The sequence below is a fragment of the Ixodes scapularis genome, unplaced genomic scaffold (assembly GCF_016920785.2).
Source record: "Ixodes scapularis isolate PalLabHiFi unplaced genomic scaffold, ASM1692078v2 PGA_scaffold2__306_contigs__length_199485367, whole genome shotgun sequence".
NCBI lineage: Eukaryota > Metazoa > Arthropoda > Arachnida > Ixodida > Ixodidae > Ixodes > Ixodes scapularis.
The window spans coordinates 60,707,195-60,728,573 of NW_024609857.1; the positions used below are offsets into that span (position 1 = coordinate 60,707,195).

Here is a 21,379-nt window from a genome sequence, read left to right on the forward strand (position 1 = left end):
ATATAAGTGACACAAACCATTTTAATTGAAAGGAGTTTTTGTTCAGTATTTTAGATGAGAAAAAAAAAAAAAAGCAAATATAATTTAGGAAGCCCCAGCCGATCATAAGCTCTATGATCGGCTGGGGATTATTGATTCTTTGGCATAATCGCGACATCTTATTATGCGCTGAAAACACAACCGAGACATTGTAACATCGAGCCACCTTCTTAAGATTGTGTGTTACGATGGTTATTCCATATATGCACGGCGTAACACACAATCTTAAGAAGGTGGCTTAGCGTTACAATATCCCGGTTGTGCCTTCAGCGCCTAATAAAATGTCGCGATTATGCCGAAGAATCAATAATCCCCAGCCAACCATAGACCGGAGCAACACTAAGCATAGGAACAAGTACACAGATTGCACGACGGGGGTCGTGTATACGAGATTCCAATGACATGTGGATCAAGCTATGTAGGAAAGAGGCAGATGCGTTAATGATTGGGCCCCGTGAACACGCAGCTTCCACTAGGACGACACCGTCGGGGCATCTCGCCGTTCATTGCAGCAGATGCCTTTGCACCCCGCCATTCAACAGCACAAAAGTCTTGGCAAAATACAAAAACAAGGTGTCACGCAAACTACACGAGGCTTTTAAGATTAGGGCTAGGGGAAACAAGTGCATCGGCAAAACGTCGCTGGCCCTATCTACAGATGAGTATGAGTACTTAAAACGTAAACTAAGCAGGAATTGATTGATGACTGTGCGTTCCCGTTGGGAATAATAGCGTGTACTTTTTTTTAATAAACTTCAGTTGAGAGTGCGACTTGTGTTGTTGTCTTTGTGTCTCGGTCCGTGTTTTTTCGGCGCTTTGTACCCTTTACGACGATGGCGGTTGTGACACGGGAGACGGCGATAATGGCGGGGCCACAGCAAGATGGCCAGATGGCCCCCAAGAAGTGAGCTGCACAGGCGCATTACGCTAATCAGATGGACACCACTGAGCACCAAGAGGAAATGTGGCTGACGTTACGTGTTACGCTTGCCCGGAGAAGTAAAGACAAGCAAAAAAGGGCAATGGTGATGACGTTTGGTTGCTCCTCGATTCGCCCGCTCGAATCAGCCGATTTTGGCAACTTGGTGTGTTACAAAGTTTGCCAGACCGTTTGAGAAACATTTAGACAAAACTAAGTCGTAATATTTTATTTGTGGTTTCCCTAAGTGATACTGAAAAGGACTGCATTGCTTTTTCAAAAACAAAAATGAAGCGGAATTTTCCTTTAAGCGTCCTTCTGTATTTCTTTTTTTTTTTTTTTAATTCGAGATTAAGGAAAAATATTGGCATATACTAGTAGCAAGATTTGTAAATCCACTCAATAAAGAAAAGTAGTTGGGGTTCTCAAGTTTAATTTTATGTCATACCTGTTTACTTGCCATCTCAAGATATTTGACTTTCTGAGGTCACAGTCCATAAAAATAGCTACATTAAAGTTAGCTTATAAATAGACAGGTGGAATCTTGGGAACAACCTTTATTAGTTTACCAGTAGTGAAAGGAGAAACTATTCAGTATTCAATTTGAAAATATTTGGCCAAAACCAATATTTACTTTGAACTCAAAATCCACTATTTGCACGTGTCTAATAAATTTGTAAATAAACCTAATAGATAAATAATAGACGTGCATTGCTCGTAGAGGTATCCTTCCAATGTTTTCGTCCGCACATCTTCCAGGCCAGCACAGGTGAAGTGGCAGCTTATGGTGGCCAGCTGCCACCGCAAGAGCGGCAACTACCAGAACGCCCTGCAGACGTACAAGGCTGTCCATCGCAAGTTTCCCGACAATATTGAATGTGAGCGATTGTGTTTCTCCCTCTCGTTCGTTTCATCAAATCTGCCCAAATTAAAAATAAACGACGTGGGACACAAATAAAGAGGACGAACACTCCATAGCGCACTCTATGTCCTTTGCACTGTTTATTTTTAGCAGTCATTCACACCAAGTAGCTCGGTCATCAACGCCTCGTTCCTATTGAATCCTTACAGGCCTCCGGTTCCTTGTGCGGCTCACCACCGACCTGGGCATGAACGAGGCATCCGAATATGCGGCCAAGCTCAAGAAGGCCGAGAAGGCCAAGGAGCTCAAAGAGCATGTGAGCACGGCAACACAAGCTTCGTCTTAGGGGTGGTTCATGCATTTGTGTTTTAACCGACTGTATTATGACTACGTATGACTTCTTACGATGAGCTAATGCACTGGTGCCTCCTATTGGGCAGCCCTGGCCTCCTTTTGGCCTGCATATGTATTTCTTGATTTTTTATGCAGCCTTCTTTCACAGTGAGCACGAAATAATTCTGGCATTGTTACAACTAACCATTATAGATAGTGTGTGGATGTGGCCTCGCAAATACTGCAAAGACCTTCAATCTAGTTCAGGGCAGGAAGCGTTCAAGTGCTACTTGCACACTGGCACGTATACAACCTTTGTTTCAACTCGTCACAATGCACCGTAGTAAAATGCAAGGAGTCGTGACGCCATCGGTCACACTGCAATGCAAATGTCTGAACCATCCTTTACTTGGAACACTGTCTTGCACCTACAGGGCATGCGCAAGTGCCAATGTTTTGCCGGATGTTCGGCATATACTGACAACATCTCTATTGTAAAGTAAAAATCAGCCATGTAGAGATATTTAGTGCATCATATTAAGGCCCGTTCACACTCTTGCGACCGAGTACGACTGAGAGAGACGAGATCTCTTACAACTTCTTAAATGTTTCTAGAATGAGGGAACACACTGACATTGTGGCGCCATCTATGCGGTGACCCTAGAACTGCATTTCACAAAAGCGAAGGTTTTGCGGGATTTCCGAGGTCAAATGTGCGTAATACCCATAGAAAGGCTCGTTTATAACATTGACAAAAGCTTTTCGAGCCAAAAAAGAAAGGATATTGTGCGAGAAATAAAAAAAAAATGCCGGACCGCCGAGTTTACACTGCTTCCCAATAGATGGCGCCAGTGTGTTCTCTGGTTTAAGAAGTTTTAAGGAACCCAGGTTTAAAGGGACACTGACAGGGTATTTATGCTCGCCGAGGTTTTTAGTTGTAAGTGACATATGAGAGCTCAACTACCCAGAACAGAATTTGCAGCTCGAAATTCGGTTTCTTTCCGCCCGAAAACCGCCGATCAAGAACTGGCCGGTTCGAGTCTCGCTCACTCTCTTTTCCGCGGTCACGGGCCGTTTTCTAAGGTATCGATGCGACCACCAAATTTAATCAAAGTCGTGGGTCACTGAAGGCACACACTCAATATTAAAAATAGAAAAAAATACGAAACCCATTTTTTGTGGCTTCTAAAAAGCTGTAAATACGTTGATTGAAAAAAAAGTTTCACAGACAACCGGAAGCATTCTGTGCCTGCGTCGTTTCGCGTATCGTGGGACTCGCAGGGACGCGATGGCAGCGGACGACGGGCGTGGGACCTCTGTTTCAGAACTGTCGTTCGCGGTACCGGAGAATTTTGTCTGCCTTTAAAAGAGAAATTTGGGACTGATCAAAAGAATTGGTCTTCATCCCGTACGACACGCCCGACCACCAAGCCGATTTGCACGAAGACGTCGCCGTGCCGTCGCTCCCTTCTCGTGGCTGAAGACATCGCTCGCGCAAACGTCAAGCACGACGTGTCTACTTCGAGTTGAATATGCACGCGTACGATTTCTTTACAAGGTGAGAATGTCGCCAATGCGGGGTGCATCCCGACTTCGACCCGGGAGTGCTTTCGCTAAAGGAAAATCGGTAGCAAACTTTCCAACTTACAGTTTATCGGCTGAATTATTACTAAGGAAAGAGATCCCCTAGTTTCAATGTGCTCCAGTAGCTTAGTGGGAAAGACGTCCGCTTTACACGCCATAGGATCAGGTTCGATCCCCCGTGGAACTTTTTTTATATTTTTTTTAATGTTTTTTGATGTCTACATTTCTTTTCTTTTTTTAAAATTATCACTGAAGAAACAAAAAAAAAAAAGAAACAAATGTTGTGGACGACACGTCGCTGAATTAAATGGTATGGGATTTCCTTTTTGACACCTGCGAACTCAATGTAATCACTTTCCGCAAAATGCAAGGAGCATATAAATCAGGTAGCGTCCGCTTTCCGAGGTGCCCGTAAATGGCCTACAGGAATTGCAGCCAGCCATTGGTCCCGATCCCGTTGATCTTTCGGAAACTCTGTCGCACAATGCCACTTCTGTTTCGGACGCAGGACATGTGAGCCAGCTCTTCACGCAACATCTTGGGTGTATTCTTTTCGGAGCCGATCAAAATTCACCACGGGCACTCACTACTCATCTCCAACTCCTCAATGTACAAAGCAACTCATCTTGGAGTACAGAACAACGAGCGGAACATACATAACTGCAAAAGAATCCCACGGCGAACAGTTCCCGTAGGCCGCATGTCGTCTGCTACCGGGAAGGAGAAACAAAACAAAAAAAACAACGCACGGTCGGGTGTAGCCACGTGACTTCCGCCACTCGCTCTCTTCTCTTCACTTCTCCGACCTCCGTCGGGTTTCGGTTTCGGTTTCGAGCAGTTGCGTCTCTTGGCTTTATTAAAAAAATACGCTACTCTGTTGCAAAATACTAATTCGGTAGTCCTCCGACACCATAATGAAGCGCCTGGCAAAAAATTAAAAAAAAACTTTGGGGGGTGTCAGTGTCCCTTTAAGAGGTCGCAAGCAGTCGCAAGAGTGTGAACGGGCCTTTAGAATTGGGGTGTACCTGGTTAAAAGTCGTTCATATTAAGTCTATGTTGTGTTTAATTATTGTTTACAAAGTAATGGTATGGCCAGTAATCTTGGCAGAAGTGTTTGAGTTATTAATGCAGATATAACAACAAATGCAGTAAAGATTTTGATTCCCTTGGTAAACAGACTGCCATAGAAAGATTGAAGTGTATTTTTTTATGAGCGCACCATCATTGAGACATGGGCGGCAACATGCTCAGTATGTGACATTGCTTTCCCTCTTTATTTGTGACAGTGCTATATAGTTTGTGATGCTGTGATCTCTTGAAGATTTTTTCGCTCAGAATGACAGAAGGACTGGCTTGCACTTACAAGCAGACATGATAGAATAGCTATTCAACTTGGCCATATGCAAATATCATGGAGAAAGTTGAAGGGTCAAATATTTCTACAAGTTTTTACCTAAGGACATGTCACAACAGGTTTCTTTGGAAACAGTTTTAACAATTTTATTATTAATATACTGAGCATTTGTAGGCACATGGTAATATATTAATGGGTTATTGAACATGAATAGCAGTCATTCTAGTCAACTAATTTTTAATCTCATAACAATATCAGCCATAATTCCTCTTGAGGAAATCATCCATATACAGATGATAGAATTAGAAGGTTTCGGTTCTTGCATAACTTGAATTCAATATATTAAGTATGATCTCTGAAAATTGTATGTGGCAGTGTGGCATCCCATGGAGCCACATAGTATTCATGGAGACAAATAGTTTGTGCTAGCTGCCAAAGAAATACAGGAGGACACTTAAGACTGCTTATGGTGTAGGAAGTGAAAGCATTATAGTAGTCCCATGGGTGAAATGCTTTCGTGTAATGTTTCTACACGTATTAAAGTTTAGGATGACGTCCTAGATATTGACGCAAAGTATGGCGTCTAGGATGACCTCCAGGACGTCAAAGACAGTGTCAAGGACGCTGCTAAGGACGACCTCTCGAACGACCTCAAGGAAGACGTCTAGGACGACCTCTAGGATGACTTCTAGGATGACCTTAAGGACGACGTCGAGAACAACGCCTAGAGGACGACATCAAGAACGACCTCTAGGACAACTTCAAGAACGACGCCTAGAGGATGACATCTAGGACAACCTCAAGGACGGCGTCATCCTTTAGCATACAATTGAGCGGCTGCCTGACTGGTCACGTTAACATTTTGGTACCTTCCATGTCGCCGACATGTTTTTGCTCAAGGACTTTGAAGGTCGACTGAATGATGAGACATATAAGGCTTTCGCCTTAATAAAATATTAAGGGGGAACACTGGTCTTGGAGCTTTTTTTTTTACTTTATGACCAAACTTAATGAAACTGCACAAACTTGTTCAGCTTTTTGTGCTGATTTCATATATCTGGTCATTTTCTCAGTCAGTAGCATTGTCCTCAAAATAACTAAAACTTGTCTGGCTTTGTTTGGAAAAATGATGAAAAAAGAATTACTCAACAAAATATTCTTTTTAACACATGGCTAGATACTACGAAGTGTAGAGAATACAATGTTGGAAGCACTTTTAAGATAAACTCATTATTAGTGATTTTACCACACATTGAAGTTCAGTGCTCAATGCATGTCTAACAAGTAATATAGCAAAAGATCAAATAGAAATTTTTCTAGACTTATATTAAAAAATCTGCTCTCAACATTGTATGCTTCACATATTGAGCTACACATTTCAGGAACGGTTATATTTCTATCTGCTCTAGATGCTGAGATATCCCTCCTCTAAATTTTCAACGAGTCCGAAAATTGTGTTTTGTGAAAACAATGTTTTAGAGTCAACTTCAATGCACATGCAGCCCACATAGGTAATATAAATTGATTTATAGCTCAAATATTCATTCACGAAATTATAAGCCTGGTAGATTCAGAAGAACAACAGCCATCGCCATTTTCAAAAGAATGCAGTTTTAGGAAGTTTCTGGCTCCAAAGACCCATGTCCCCCCTTAAGGGAAGATCCACTGGTGGATTCTTAGAGAATGCAATAGCATGACCCTTGGGAAATGCCTCACATGTCCCCCCTTGGAAAATGCTAATGTTGACCCCTTCACTTAATGCGAAAACGTTAACTGTCCCATAGAGCGAACGGGCGTCATCAGTTTTGAAACTACGCCAAACATTGGCGAAACAACATCTAAAATCCCCTTTCCCAGGTGAAGCCCATTTCTGATGAATTATGCTGCCATTGACTGGCGTGCGTCATCAAGGGACGAGGCTCCCATTGGCTCTTGTGCGGCGTAATTCCAAAAAAAGCCACCTCTTCATAATAGCGCAGTGCACGCAATGGCGCCGTTGCCGGTAAGAGGAGGGAGTGATGGTGGCAGAGCCAACAGAGCCTGTCTGGACAGATTCCAGAGGGGCCACACGGCTGAGCTGAGTGCGGTGCCTCCACTTCACGAAAGTGGGTGCTCGGCTGTCCGCTGGCGAAACGTGGCCGTCCAGGCCACTACGCCATAGACGAACTAAGGGAGCGGAAGAACGACATTCATGCTTTTGCATTCATAACTCATAAGAAGTGCTTAGGTGTCCTTGGATTTTTTTTTACAGCGAAGCTGTTATGCGCTAAGATCTCCCCATCGGTCGTGGCAAGTATGAATAAATAAAAATAAAAAATGAAAGATGTTTACAATTCCTTGTAACGCCGAATTAGAACGCAGCTCTTGAGGAGGAGGAGGGGAGGGTATGACCCTCCTTTTCCTCCCTCTGCCCCCTCCCTCCTCCTTCTCCTTCCTTTTCCTCCCCTCCTCCTCTCCTTCCTTCTCCCCTCCCCTTTCTCCTCCTCCCAATTGGACATTTCTTATAATGCCACGCACAGGACACGAGCGAGACCCGCGCGTTGCATCATGGGACGTTTTCCCTAATGCAAAGCGCGGGACCTTCGTGACGTCACATGTGACTCACGAGTGACATCACGAGGGTCCCGCACGTTGCATCATGGGACGTTTTTCATAATGTACTGCGCGATTACGGTAATACCGATGCCGCTCAAGTCGGAAACAGGCACCTAAGAGCTGTGCTTTAAAAGAGGGAGCAACCGGTGTGAGTCAGCCTTCCTTGGCATTATTATATATTGAAGCCCTGATCCCTTGTTATCATCTCTAAGCATTGTCCTTTAGGTCTTCCTAGAAGTTCTTGAGGTCATCCTAGGCATCGTTCTCGAGGTCGTCCTAGGCATCGTTCTCGAGGTCGTCCTCGAAGTCGTCCTTGAGGTTGTCCTAGATGTCATTCTCGAGGTTGTCCAAGAAGTCGTCCTCGAGGTCGTCTTAGAAGTCATCAGAGGGGTTGTCCTTTAGGCGTCGTCCTTGAGGTCGTCCTCGAGGTCATCCTAAAAGTTGTCCTTTAGGTCGTCCTAGAAGTTGTCCTTGAGGTTATCCTTGAGGTCGTCCTAGACGTCGTCCTCTAGGCATCGTCCTAGAAGTCGTCCTTGAGGTCATCCTAGACATCGTCCTCTAGGCATCGTCCTAGACGTCGTAAAAATAACAGCTTCGCTGGTCCTCCATATTCACGTGAAGTGGAAGGGCTCTACAAATATTTTTTTCTGTTTTGGCTTTCTCTCTTTGTGTTTTCTTTTGGCTTTTTCTGTTGCTTACTAGTTAATTTGAGCGTGTTGTTATAACAGCAACTTAAAAACGAAAAAATTAAAAACATAAAGACATACATGGACGACCGCACTCTTTCAAATAGCAACGACGTAATTGCTATTTGAGAAAGTGTGGTCCGTGTACATCTTTTATGTTTTTCTTCTTTCGTTTTTATGTACTCTTGCTTCTTCTATTTTTTGCTGTCTCTTTTTGGCTTCGTTACGGGGTAAGTGTTAGCGTTTCCCAAAATGGGACGCAGTTTCCCAAGGAATCTTCCCTTAATTTTTTTCCCTTAATTTTTTTTCGGCGAAGCAGGCTCGTTGAGCCTTGTTGACCCAGCCTTTGTCGCACGCGGACCCGCATCGGCTTGCTGCTTCTTGCACCGCATTTCGGCCAGCCAAGCTAGGCATTGCTTCCACTCATCTGACTCATTTGCCCACCTTGCACGCTCAGCAGCGGCATCCGCTGCATGATGCTGCTTTCACTGTTCACCGGTTTCCCGCGCGTGCATTGGCTTCGGCTTTGTGACGCCACCTCCCTCTCGCCTTTGTCCTTCAATAGTTTCCTCTCTCTATGCGGCGCACTTCCCTTTTCAATGTTTTGTCTGCAGGCAGACAGCATCAGCTTTTTGCTGTCATGTACGTACTATACTCCGTTTCACGACAAATCGGCGAACCGTGGAGGCTGCGGCACCGCAACCCAGTAAGAGCATCGGAGCGAGGCACGTGGCAATACTCCACAGCCGAGGCCACGGCACCGTCTGCATCATAAAGTGATTCTAGGCTTCTATTTCTTTTAGTAGTGTCGGCGCAACACTGCACGACACGGAAGAAAGACGAAGACAGGTTACTTTTCGACGATACTTAGTACAGATCAAACAATGTGGGTTTTGATTGATGTTTGAACGATTGCAGCCACGTAATCGAATGCTTCTGTTCACAATGTCACCCTGGCATTAGCACTTGTTTGCAGATTTGTGGGTAAATTGAAGGTATGGTTGTCGCACGAACCGTTTTTAAAGAGCTCAATACTCTAGCAAACAGCAATGTTGCGGCAGTGGAGGTTCATCCAAAATCGGTTGGTTTCGCAGCAGACGACTCTTGGCGAGCAGGTGACAGCCGGTTCTTTCGGACCTCACATTTGGTGCAGTGACACAAACGCCCCCGTGACGTGATGTCAGGTGCCTTGCCCCGAGACTCTTATTGGTTGCAGGGGCCGTAGTTTCTACCGTTTGCCAAGTTATCATGAAATAGGGTATAATGCTAATGCATTAAAAGATGCCACACTGCCATAGACAATTTTCAGAGATTTTACATAATATATTGAGAGTTTCAGAGTTTCTAATGGCTATTTCTGACTTTTGATCCAGATAATGTCGAAATTGCCACCATCAACTTAAGGGAGAGCTTCAGCTTTCTGTGAAGCACAGCTTATATTTATGACTCATCTTTTTTTACATGTCCAGTATTTGTTAACTTAGCTGTCACATATACTGTTTTACTTGGCTAGTTCTTAAATCTGGTGTCAGACCTTATCCAAACTTGGTGTTCTCTCATTAACGGTTTGACATCTTGCTCACAGAGGTCGAGCAGTGGAAGCAGGAGCGGGAGTCGCCGGAGCAGCAGTCGGCTCTCGAGAGACAGCTCTGCCAGCAGCAGTGAGCGAGACAACCTTCCTGCTTTTCTCAGATCCATTATCAAAAAAGCTTTCAGGCAGATAGAAAAAAAAACAAAAAAAACACACACACAAAAAAAGAACATCATCATAAAAAAAAGGTATTATTTTTTGATGGTGCTAGTTGTTGTAAACGAGTTTGGTTCTGCGGGCTCAATATTTTGCAAATTTTTAAAGGGTGGATTTCGGGACTATTTTGGGGGTAGAGAATTCTGCGATTGGGGGTAGTATGCCATGTATCCGTTAGAATGGGATGATGTGCACGTGTGACTTGTTGCAATATTTTTCCAACTGTAAAGTTTGCTAAAATTAAGTTGTTTGCAGTGTTCCAATTGTCTCAGTCATTTTCATTTATTTGAGCACCGTGGCAATCCTGTCATTACTACCGCATATTTACTTGCCCACGCCTACTCGCCCGTAGGCACGCATAGACCCAATCACTGAACTCTACCGGGTGATTCAATGAGACGGTAGGCTCTTTAAATCGACCGGAAAATTCGGTTTCTTAACCTATCGCGCTACGACTTTGTGCAGCGTTGCCCACAGATGGTGCATTTTTTTTGTAAGATTTGCAAAGAGCGAACTTACCTAAGGAAAAAGTAAAGAAAGAAAAAGGCTTAGCTCCTATGGAAACGCAGCGACGCCACTGGTCTTCAAACAACACGACGCCGTTTCGCACGAGAGACAAGAGGTGGCGCAAGCGGTTGCGACGCCAACTGCTGCGAACGAACGAGCAGACGATGCCGAGAGCCGGTGTATTTAGCAGACAAGGAACTGCAGTTCCTTGTTACCGCGCCTGTTTTTGTTGCTGCGACTGTTGCCGCCCGCGGAACGCGCTCCGCGTTTCAGTCAAAAGGTATTGTCTCCTAAAGATGCTGGCTCTCGGCGCCGTATGCTCGTTCGTTGGCAGCGTCCGTTGCGCCATCTCTTGTGTCCCGTGCGAAACGGCGCCGTGTTGTTTGAAGACCGGTGGCGTCGCTGCGTTTCCATAGGAGCTAAGCCTCTTTCTTTCTTTACTTTTTCCTCAGGTAAATTCGCTCTTTGCAAATTTTACAAAAAAAAATGCACCATCTCTGGGCAACGCTGCACAAGGTCATAGCGTGATAGGTTAGGAAACCGAATTTTCCGGTCGATTTAAAGAGCCTGCTGTCTCCTTGAATCACCCGGTACATCAGAAGCGTGGTGAATAAGATTGGAAAATGGTTCTCCACAAGAACGCAACCTACTCAAGGAGTGTTTTGGTGTGAGGACGGCACCTGTTTCCCATAATTTGCTGGCAGTGGCGTAGCCAGGATTTTATTTTGGGAGGGGTTCACCGGCACCCCCCCCTCAATGATGCAGGTTGAGCTTGCCGACTTGGACGCTCAGGCAAAAATTAGGGAGGCGCTGTTAAGATCAAATGGGTAAAGAATTGTCATTTTTAAAAACGGAACAGGCTTCATTTACAGGAATACGGGCGTGATGGCTCACTGTTCCACCGTCGTTGTACTTGCGGCCCACCAACTTTAAAAGCTTCCTCACAGCCCACAACTCCCTCCGCTTTTTGAGGTAGCTCTGCATCACCAACGCGTGAAGGCCAGACAAAGCGCAAAAATAGCTATACTTTCACACACACACAAAAAGTAAGCAGAAAAGAAAAATCTCGATGCTGAAAAATTTGAGTAACTGACCACGCACAAACACCAGGAGCCCATATTTAGGGCGAAGGTAATTCTGAGCAATCACAAAACCAAAATCTATTATCTAATAAAGGTTTAACGAATTCGTGCTACAGGACCAGATTCCGAAGGAAAGAGAGTTATCTTTGCTAGGCCGCTTTATCTTGCAGCGTGGTCCAAAGGCAGCAGCAGCAGCATATCCTCGGGGTAAGGAGAAGTCATCAGTCCGAACTCGTCGTTCCGTCACTCGGAGAAATGACATGACGCACCACACAGAAACTACACGCCGAACGTGGCAAGGAACTTGATTACCCTTGCGCCAATGCGTAGGAAGAATATCAAGCCTTGTCTCTTCAAAGATTCCGATGTTCCGTGCAACGAAAAGATTCATCAGAGAAGGAATTGCATCAGTCGCCACCTCGACATGCAAAGCAGAAAGAAAGACTGACTTCGTCACATCCGTGAGCGACGATTTTCGCAAAGTGAGAGAAACTTCGCCGAAAATAGGGAAATTTTAGGCGTCCAATGCAAGAAAGAGAAACGTGAAGCGCTCGTCAAGTCTGCGGCATACAGGCGGTCGCCCACTGTCTGAAGGTCCTATTTCAGAACGTCCATCGTCTCCTCAAGATCCTAGCAACTCTGCCCTTTACAACGGCGGAAGCTGAGCGCTCGCTCCCTTCACTACGACGGTTGAAAACGTACCTGAGAGCGTCCACTTCGAATGAGCGACTGTTTCAGCTTAAGTCCAGATGCAGCCGATGCTACAAGCGCGAGCACGTGGCCCTGAACAGTGCTCGCAGTGCACGAGCGTGCGTGCTTGGCAGGGACGCTGAAAGCCCGGAGCTCGCGCTTGTAGCATGGGCTGCATCTGTAGTTAAAGGGATACTGAACCAAAATTTCGAGCTCACTAAACAAGGCCGGGCGGATAGGCGGAAAGCTGCAAAACCAAAAAATATCACTCATGCGGTGATATATCTAACGGATCACCGTATTTTATGGAAACGAAGTGCGCGATTGAACCTGGCCTACGAGGCCGACGAAACAAGGCACGTCACGATTCCTATTCTCTCTCCTCCTCGCTACGTCCCGTCAAGCTGGTGAACCGAAGTGAGGAGGAGAGAAGCGAGGGCGCTTCTCCTCATTCTCAAATTCTCCCGGAGGACAGTTACGTCACAGAACTCACTTCATCGCGCCCTTCTTTTCTAAAAGTACGGCCATCCGTTCGAGATATCGATGTACGAGTGATTTTTTGGAGTTCATAGCATCCGGTTCAACACTTCTGTATTACTTTGCGAAATCCAAATTTCGGTTCAGTATCCCTTTAAGCTGATACGAAGTATAGAGCTTTTGAATGTTCACTGCGACAATAAAATACAAGCCGAGGACGTCCTGGATAATTTTTCCCGTGAACGGAGGCGACTGCATTTTAATGTGTAGGCTTTTGGCATAAATGATATAATAAAGAGAACCTGTAAATGGCTTTCTAACATAACTATTCACAGTTACCTTTTTATTTGCAGCAATTTCTAGTCGAAAGCGCGTAATTCTGATCACAAAAGCTGTCCGTGAGCGCTGCGCCACCCGTTGCTTACAGTGCAATTGTTTTTTACAATTCATTGATTATTCTTTACATCACTGACATTGTTTTAAATTATCACCATGTGTTCGTTTTATTATGTTCACTTTGGTTTGATTGAATTGTGTATTTCAGTGAAAATAGTTTGTTATACTTTGCCTTGAAATTGTCATCCTTCACCCCACAAATGTTTCGAAATATCCGTTATTCATATATCTGAGATTAAGTTCCACATCCCATCGAATAAACATGAATTAAGCAATATTGCATATTTTATTAATTTGAGCATTTTCTACCCCCACAAGCAATTTTCCCGAAGGCATCTAAGTTGGAGATGGTCCGCGCTCCCCTGTTGCTCCGTGCCTCGAGCAAAACCGACTGCGTGAGCAGGGGAGCGAGCAGGCCCCGGGGGGGGGGGAGGGGGGAGGGGGGAGGGGGGAGGGGGAGGGGGGAGTGGGGAGGGGGAGGGGGAGGGGGAGGGAGGGAGGGGAGGAGAGGGAAGGGAAGGGAGGGAGGGAGGGAGGGAGGGAAGGAGGGGGGGAGGGGGGGGAGGGGGGGAGGGGGGAGCTTTGGCATTTCGGGGGGGTTTCGACCCCCCAAGCCCCCCCTCTGCCTACGCCACTGTTTTTGCTGGGATCTTTCTGCCAATCGCGATGAGCAGCTATCCGCACGTGGATGCACAGGCTTTGTTCATAAAGAGTTGTAAATACTGTAGTTATTACTTTGATATTGCCGCGTGCGTGGCAAAGCTGGTAACGCACGCGACTGCCATGCGGAGGAATGGCATTTGAACACTGCTCAGCCCGAATATTTCTTTTGTAATTATGGACTACTCTTTCGGGAAGTTCCAGCCGATCTTTGGCTGTCATCAAGTGTTCTGGTTTGATACATTCCTGAACGCACCACTTGTATAAAAAGCAGCAATAGCGCGCCGCTTAGGGACAGTTGCATATCCGTCGCCGACGGTGCTCAACCTGTTTTAGTTTGTTGGTAAAACCTTGCCTCATTGAACATTTTCTTTTTGACCCCACTACATGGCCGGATCGTTACGGTAGGCTTGTGCAAATTTTCAAAACTTTTAAATAGCATACTATTTGATTTCATCTTTCTGTCAAACACCGACAGTACTCTGAAGTTCTCATAGCATATAGTTAAAGTCAGCGAGCAATGTGAGGAAACTACAGAAGAATATAGGATACAGGATAGACACTGAACTCGCAACTTAATATTTCATCCAGAAGAGAATAAGAAGAAAGACAATGACATATAACCAACAGGCACGTGTTAATGGCACAACTCTAGGGTGCGGGGCAATGACTTTAGCGCATCGAAGCGTTTAAAAGGCCATTGGCCTTGCGCCTCAGAGTTCTCGTGCCACTAGTATGTGCCTGTTGGTTATATGTCATCTTTCTTCTTTTCTTCTGGATGAAATATTGAGTTGCGAGTTCAGCGTCTATCCTGTCTCTTGTATTTTTCTAGTTTCCTCACGTTACTTGCTGACTTTAACCATGTGCAATACTTACCAACTAGCCGAGCTCACCACCCTTCTACGGTTCTCATAGCGCACTGGTGTATTTCAGTGAAGTGACAGTCGCAAAGTAGGTATCACAGTTTTGCACATCTTGATTCGCCACAGCGCACCCATGTGCTAAAGGGAAAGCATTCTCCCAGACCGGGTTGTTCCGCACCCATGCGTTCGGTATATTTTAAAAAAGAAAAATAATAATCTTGGTCTGTGCTGGTATAACGCTACATTCTTTGCAGTAAAAATCTATAAACAAAACTGCGGCTAGTATACATGATAGACTGCAATATTCCAACGCCATTTTTTTCAAATTCGAGGTTTGACAAGGATACTTGAATATATTGCGAGAAGATTTATGTGAGCTGCTCTATAGATTTATCTTTTATGTCGACTTTCTTGTTTAGTGATCACCTTTATATAGGTTTCATTTGTTTGAGGCACATTCAATAGAGTCAATTAAAACTAAATTAGCTGAAGCAATGAATAAAAACTTGGGAATATCCTTAACGAGTTTGGCTGGGTTCTTTTAAGGCGGCACAGATATCGTTCACATGCCGATTTTTGTTATCTCGAAGTTCTACATGTAAAATATAATTGATGCTCATAATTCAATACAAAACCTTGTTTTTTTTTCTTTTTAATCTTAAAAAAGAGTTTCAGTTTTATTACAACCTTTAGAACTTTAATAGGTTAGGAATTTCGATTGTTCAAGATTATTTTGTTCCAGCAGTATTTCAGTTGAATATATACTGTTTGATTCCGTACCTAGATAAGCAGCTCCCTTCATCAACCAGCATCTTGTTGCCATGCCTGGTGCTTCCCACAACTATACAATCAGTTTTGTGTTAGGGGGAATCGGACCAGTTGTGCAATTGATGCAAAGAAGGTTACGCAGAAGTGTGAATTCAAAGTAGACGCCGTCTTTTAGTTGGACATGACACCAGATGGATGCTAAATAATATTGGGAAAGGTCTGAATGAAAGTGAAGTGTGTTCTTACGCTCTAAAAGTTTTTTTTGCTGCTCCAAGCTGACTCAGACTAATCACATACTGTATTTGTGATATGAAATGAATGCCAAAAACAAAAAAGAATTGTAAAACTGCTCGCATCATATTTGAAAGAAGCTTTATAGAAGATGCATAGAGACTGTGAGACTGTCACTACAGGGAATTATCAAGAAAAGTAAGCCAGGTTTAGTGAAAAAGTATATTTGCTTGAACAAGTTGGTTCATACTTTTTAGAAAGAGTTAAGGAACTTTTTAAGAAGTGAACACAAATTTCTTGGTGCACACATTTTAAGAAACCGGAGACGACGGATGAAGGAAGGAACAAACAGAAAGCGCCTCAAACATTTTGTGTTTGTCCCCTTCTTCATCCGTCGCCTCCGGTTTTTTCAATTATGTGTAACATATCAACTAGCTCGCCTGTTTACTTACTTCTTCACTCTTGGTGTACTTCATTTGAAACCCCTATTTTAGGAATACTAAAGTGTGACAGGTGATTTCAATCACCTTTTGTCCTAACTGCCTTGACATCTGTGTCAAAATTTAATATATGTCAGTCAATCAATCAAACGAATTCCAAAGCTTAAGGTCTCATGATAAAAACATTTAGCAGCGGTGTCCCCCAAGCAATGTCAACAGTTCCGATTCATACAAATCATTCCTCACCCCACAGATAAATTAAGTAGTTTGCGAATCAATGAACCACTGCAGCTGGTACCTTGTGATGTGGTTTTTGTCTGTCTTGAAGGTGGCTGTGATGATGTCATCTCCACTCTCCTTCTCTCTTTTTCTCGGATTAAAAAGCAAAAGATGTCCTTTTCAGAGGGTGTTTTAACTTGTCTTCAGCTTTCCTCTGAACCAGTAGCAATCAATCCGAGTCAAACTGAGGCTGCTCAATTTGCAAGCTCTGCTTGTTGCATCTTAACAATCCAGATGCGAGTGTGCCTTCAGAACAGGCGGCATCGAAAAGCCCTCAGTCTGCAAGCAGAGGACGTCGCCACATGCCCCTGGTCGAAGCAGAGGAGACTTACCAGGCCACGCCCAAGGAGATAGGCAAGTCGCCCGTGTCTCTCGTGTCGCAAGAACAGTCAGATATGGCATCGGAAAAGATCGCCATGCACGTGCAGTTTACGTAGGAGATGTACCTGAATATTTAATGATACAGTAAAATATCTGGAAATCTGTTGCAGAATGTAAACAGGTGCCAGACAAGAAGAAAACAAATAACAGGCATAGAACATGGTCCTTGTGAGATGTGCGAGGAAAGACTGGATCTAGCAACCGAATAATCTGAATATATCCTATTCCAATGTGTCAGAGCTTACTTCAGGTGTGGCACTTCTTTCTTCGTTATGCTCCTCCTCGTTACGTGAAAGGCACAGGGAAAGCTCTTTGTATTGCTCCACTTGGGGGTGCCAGAAAAATCTGTGTCTCAATATCTCTCGCGTAACGTAAAAACATAGGTGAAATGCACATTCCAGTGGCCTGTCAACACATTAGCTTGTAGTTTTATATAAATAGAACTTTGCAGCCATAAATGCATTTTTTTTATCATATTTATTGTATATAGACTACATGAGCCAAGTCTGAATGTAATGTTATTTACTGCGAAGTATCAAACTAGCACCCACGCAAAAGTTGGAGACAATCACAAAAGAATGGGGATGGGTGCTTGCTCGGTCCAAAAGCAGAACAGTGCAGAAGGGGTACATGGTAGAAGAGGCCCTTGTTTGCTTCAAAGGAATGGTATAGGGACAGTACAGGGGTTTGGCAGAACCCTTAATTTTTTAAGTAGCTGCATTGCTGTCAAGTTAGCTTTGTGCATGCGCTTCTGTGTCAAGCTTTACCGCCTCGCACCAACGCATGCACGTAAATCTTCACCATTTTGCACTAGCCTCTGGAGTAGCAGCCGATACAGAGGAGCACCTCGGTCAGAAATTGACTGGGGTGAGCATTTGAAATGTCTTTTGCCTATGTTTCAAATGTTTAAAAAGTAGGAGGTGAGCACACCATTTTAAGGTAGCATGTATGCGGCGGGTAAATTGGAAGTAGTTTTATATAATATACACAAAGTTCAACTCGGGACAAACAATACACAATTCAAAATTAAACGGTGGAAAAAATCTAAATTATGTGTTCATTGCAACGAGACTCCAGATGCAAAAGCGGATTCACATTTATAAAGACAACGAAGATTTTCTATGATTATGCTGAAATCATGTGTATGTGTAATGGGAGTAATATTTTCACAAATTATGGCATACAGCTAAGACTCTAGTACTCTGCTTTTTGTGCAGCGAGAAATTACAGAGTATGTCAAAAGAATGCCTTATAGAGTATGCAATATGTAGCACTGAATATATTTAAAGTGCTTCTGAGACTGAGCCACAGACGTTCTAGTTGTCTCACCCTGATGAAGCCTGCCATATTATAGAAGTATAAGCAGTCTTCCTGCAACACAGAACATGAAGCAAATGCTAGAGTGTTTTTGTTTTTTATCTCATGCAGATGCATCATACGAGGATCCCTTGGGACCCCTGGAACAGAGACCACGCACAGCAGCACGGAGACGGGACGAAGTCGTAGACGACGAATTCGACAACGAAGAGCTCGGAGACGACATGCTTCCCGAGTAGTTGGATTCCACACCAAGGTTGCAAGAAACACTGCAAACAAGAGAACTGAGAATGTGTGCTCAGACCAGAGAGCTTTCTCTGGTTCAATCATTTTGACAGACTATCCAGTCTATTGAGGATAATGTTGCCATTCACAGCCCTATGATGACTGGGAGGCCTTCGACTTGCCCCAGCATCAGCCTGGCACTTCTAGTGTCTCGGCCACACGTGCAAATTTGAAGCTCACACCTTGCTTGAACACTGTTGAAGGTAAAAAACTCGCACTGGAGACAAGACAACTGAAAGTCTTCCCTCTCTGTCTAAAGCTGTTGATTACACTAAACAAGAGGTGTGCGAGCCCCCTTATGTTATGTGGATATTATCAGATGGTAACTTTCTCCTACCTTTTTGTCTTTCCCTGAATCATATACACTTAATAAATCACACGTGGAAGCTGGCTAGCACCATACGTGGAGTTGTCAAGATGTCATACTTTAGGAAACGGGTCAGCCCAGACCCTATACACCTACAGAAACATAGAGTTCCTGTACAGACCTTTTCACCCTCCGTCGCCTGGGCACTGCCATCTTGGAATAACATGACGCGGTCGCCATAAGGTGGCCCTGGCGAAGGCGTTGCATTTGTGTTTTTCGTTGCGTGTTACTGCGCTTTTTTGCCTTGCTTTGTGAAGTGTCATCTGATACTTATTTTTACTACCTAACTGCAAGCCACCATTATGTGCGCAACTTCTACGTTTGATTTTACAGCACGTATTGACAATTTGCACCGTCAGCATACCGGATATGTGTGAGGAAAGGAATCAGCGTTAGCACAGGTGCACATTGAGTATGTAGACGACTCTAAGGTACACAAGGTTTGAGAGGCCAATTATTTATGACAGTGCAAATTTGATTAAGTGATGGTGGCTAAGTGATATCGGTGCAATAAGAAGTTTGGGGCATATTTATGATCATGCATTTATGATCTTAAAGAAGACAAATATAGTCAATGCAAAAAGTCTTTGTGTGTTTCTTGAAAGCATTGTGCTCTGCCTTCATAACAAATATAAAACAGTTGCTTTTGATTATATGGGGGAGTTATTTTTGCGGTATAAACAGTCGCTTGATCCGTTTATTTATGAATTTAAAGAACCTATACACTGTGTTAGGTCTCATGTCTGCAGTCATTCAATTTTCTAAAGATATCCAATTGAATTAATTTATTTAGACAGAAAGGGTTGGACTCCCCGGGTGAAAACCGTGTCAAAGACAGCTTGTGAGTGTCTGACAAAAGTGCCTGAGGCACGCAATATCTGACGCCGAAAAGAAGCCGTCTGCATGGAAATCTCTGTAGTGCAGCATTGTCAATGCCAAGTTACTCTCGACACCGCTGGAAGTAAGAAGCGTATCTGTTAAAACAAATAAAAATCTGTCTACACAAATTCATGAAGTGGTGCCGGGTATTTGACTCGAGCCAAGCTTGCTGGAGGTCAATTCTCTTGAGCAGTCTAATTTTATTCCGCAATTTATATGCGGAAGACGGAAGTTAGTTTTCAATTGACGGGTTTGTCCCTTATCTCATATTCTCAATACGTATAACAAATAGTTTCCTAAGGTCGACATTGTGAAATGCTGCTAATGAATACTTTAGCAGGGCTGATAGTTGAAAAAATGCTCCACTCGGCCTAGGAAGCATTATTGAGACATCACTCGAGTACTTCCTTTCATTAATGAAACTGTTGAAAATAATATTGCTTCATTTTTGCAGTCCATGCGTCATTACAGGGCAGTTTCCCAGTCAGAAATTATCACAAAATGGTGGTGTCCTCGAAAACCAAACAGTGAACACTAAACTTGCGAGTTTATCTGTTCTTTTTAATTCAGCACATTGTTGGTCAGGCTGTCGACCTGCTTTTTCACTGCCTTCATGCATTAGTCTCATTAGTTTACTTTTGTGGAAACTAGTATCAGCGGGTACGTCCAGTACGGCTTGGCTCCTAGACATTGCTAACCACTCCCGGCATCATCTCGGTCATTTCGCCGCTGATCCTGGCTGAACGAGGAACATGATCAGATGAAGATGTTATTACGTCCGCAATTTAGGCTCGTAACTACGTCGTAGTTTTCAAGGTGGCTTAATGACCACTGTATCATTGGTCCTGTACCACAAGAGATACATTTATGTAACAAAACTAAGTGACATGGCGCAACAACACAGCCGCGAGTCCGCTGAAACCGAAACCAACCAAATTGAAGCCACCTTATCACCGTATTGCAAGCATAACGTCTATAAATCTCTTTTAAACCTACCTAACCTTTCCAGTCTTTGTGTTTCATTCAACTTATTATCACAATCCTTCCTTATAACTCCTCCCTCATGTGTCTTTCCACGCGTCGATTACCAACACAAAATTGGTCTACCTGTTTTTAAAACCATTTTTTACAATTCAGTCATACCCAAAACAACAATTACGTAGAACCACCTTCCATCGTCAGTTGTGTGTGTAACAGATACCATTATGTTTAAGCGTTGTTTAACCAATTTTATAAGTTAATTGTTACTATATTTGTGTTTCATTTTTTTTAGGTTGTCATTTTGTTTTTAAGTGTGATTTTCCTTTTGTAACCCACTCCCCTCTGTAATGCTCTTGGGCCCTGAGGGTACAATAAACTCCTGCTGGTCATATGATGCGAAAACAAATGCGGGGCAACGTTGGACATGTTCTTCAATATCAAGGTGCCAAATCTTTACTTTGGATTGAGATAGAGAAACACTGCCGCACTTCACTCCAACGTAACGCGGACGGTGTAGTGGTGCAGCTGCCAAGGCGGATCGGTGCTCCTCCCTTAATGAGCGACAGAGAAGAGGTTTACAACGACGGCCACAAGGTTTGCAGGCGGCACCACCAGAAGGTCGTCCATCATACAAGCCAAGAGTGGTTGCATTTACAT

General features: G+C 43.9%; 1 protein-coding gene across 2 annotated transcripts in view; it reads left to right on the forward strand.

Annotated features, from left to right (window-relative positions):
* LOC8039755 (intraflagellar transport protein 88 homolog) overlaps positions 1 to 20,741 on the forward strand; it is an 82,508-nt gene extending 61,767 nt beyond the window's left edge. For both annotated transcript variants that reach the window (XM_042291889.1, XM_042291888.1), the window contains exons 21-25: positions 1,718 to 1,836; positions 2,030 to 2,136; positions 9,958 to 10,033; positions 16,747 to 16,866; positions 18,322 to 20,741. In XM_042291889.1, coding sequence (XP_042147823.1) covers positions 1,718 to 1,836; positions 2,030 to 2,136; positions 9,958 to 10,033; positions 16,747 to 16,866; positions 18,322 to 18,449 — 550 coding nt within the window. In that variant the 3' untranslated portion in view covers positions 18,450 to 20,741. The remainder of the gene's footprint in view (positions 1 to 1,717; positions 1,837 to 2,029; positions 2,137 to 9,957; positions 10,034 to 16,746; positions 16,867 to 18,321) is intronic.
* Positions 20,742 to 21,379: the final 638 nt, after the last annotated feature.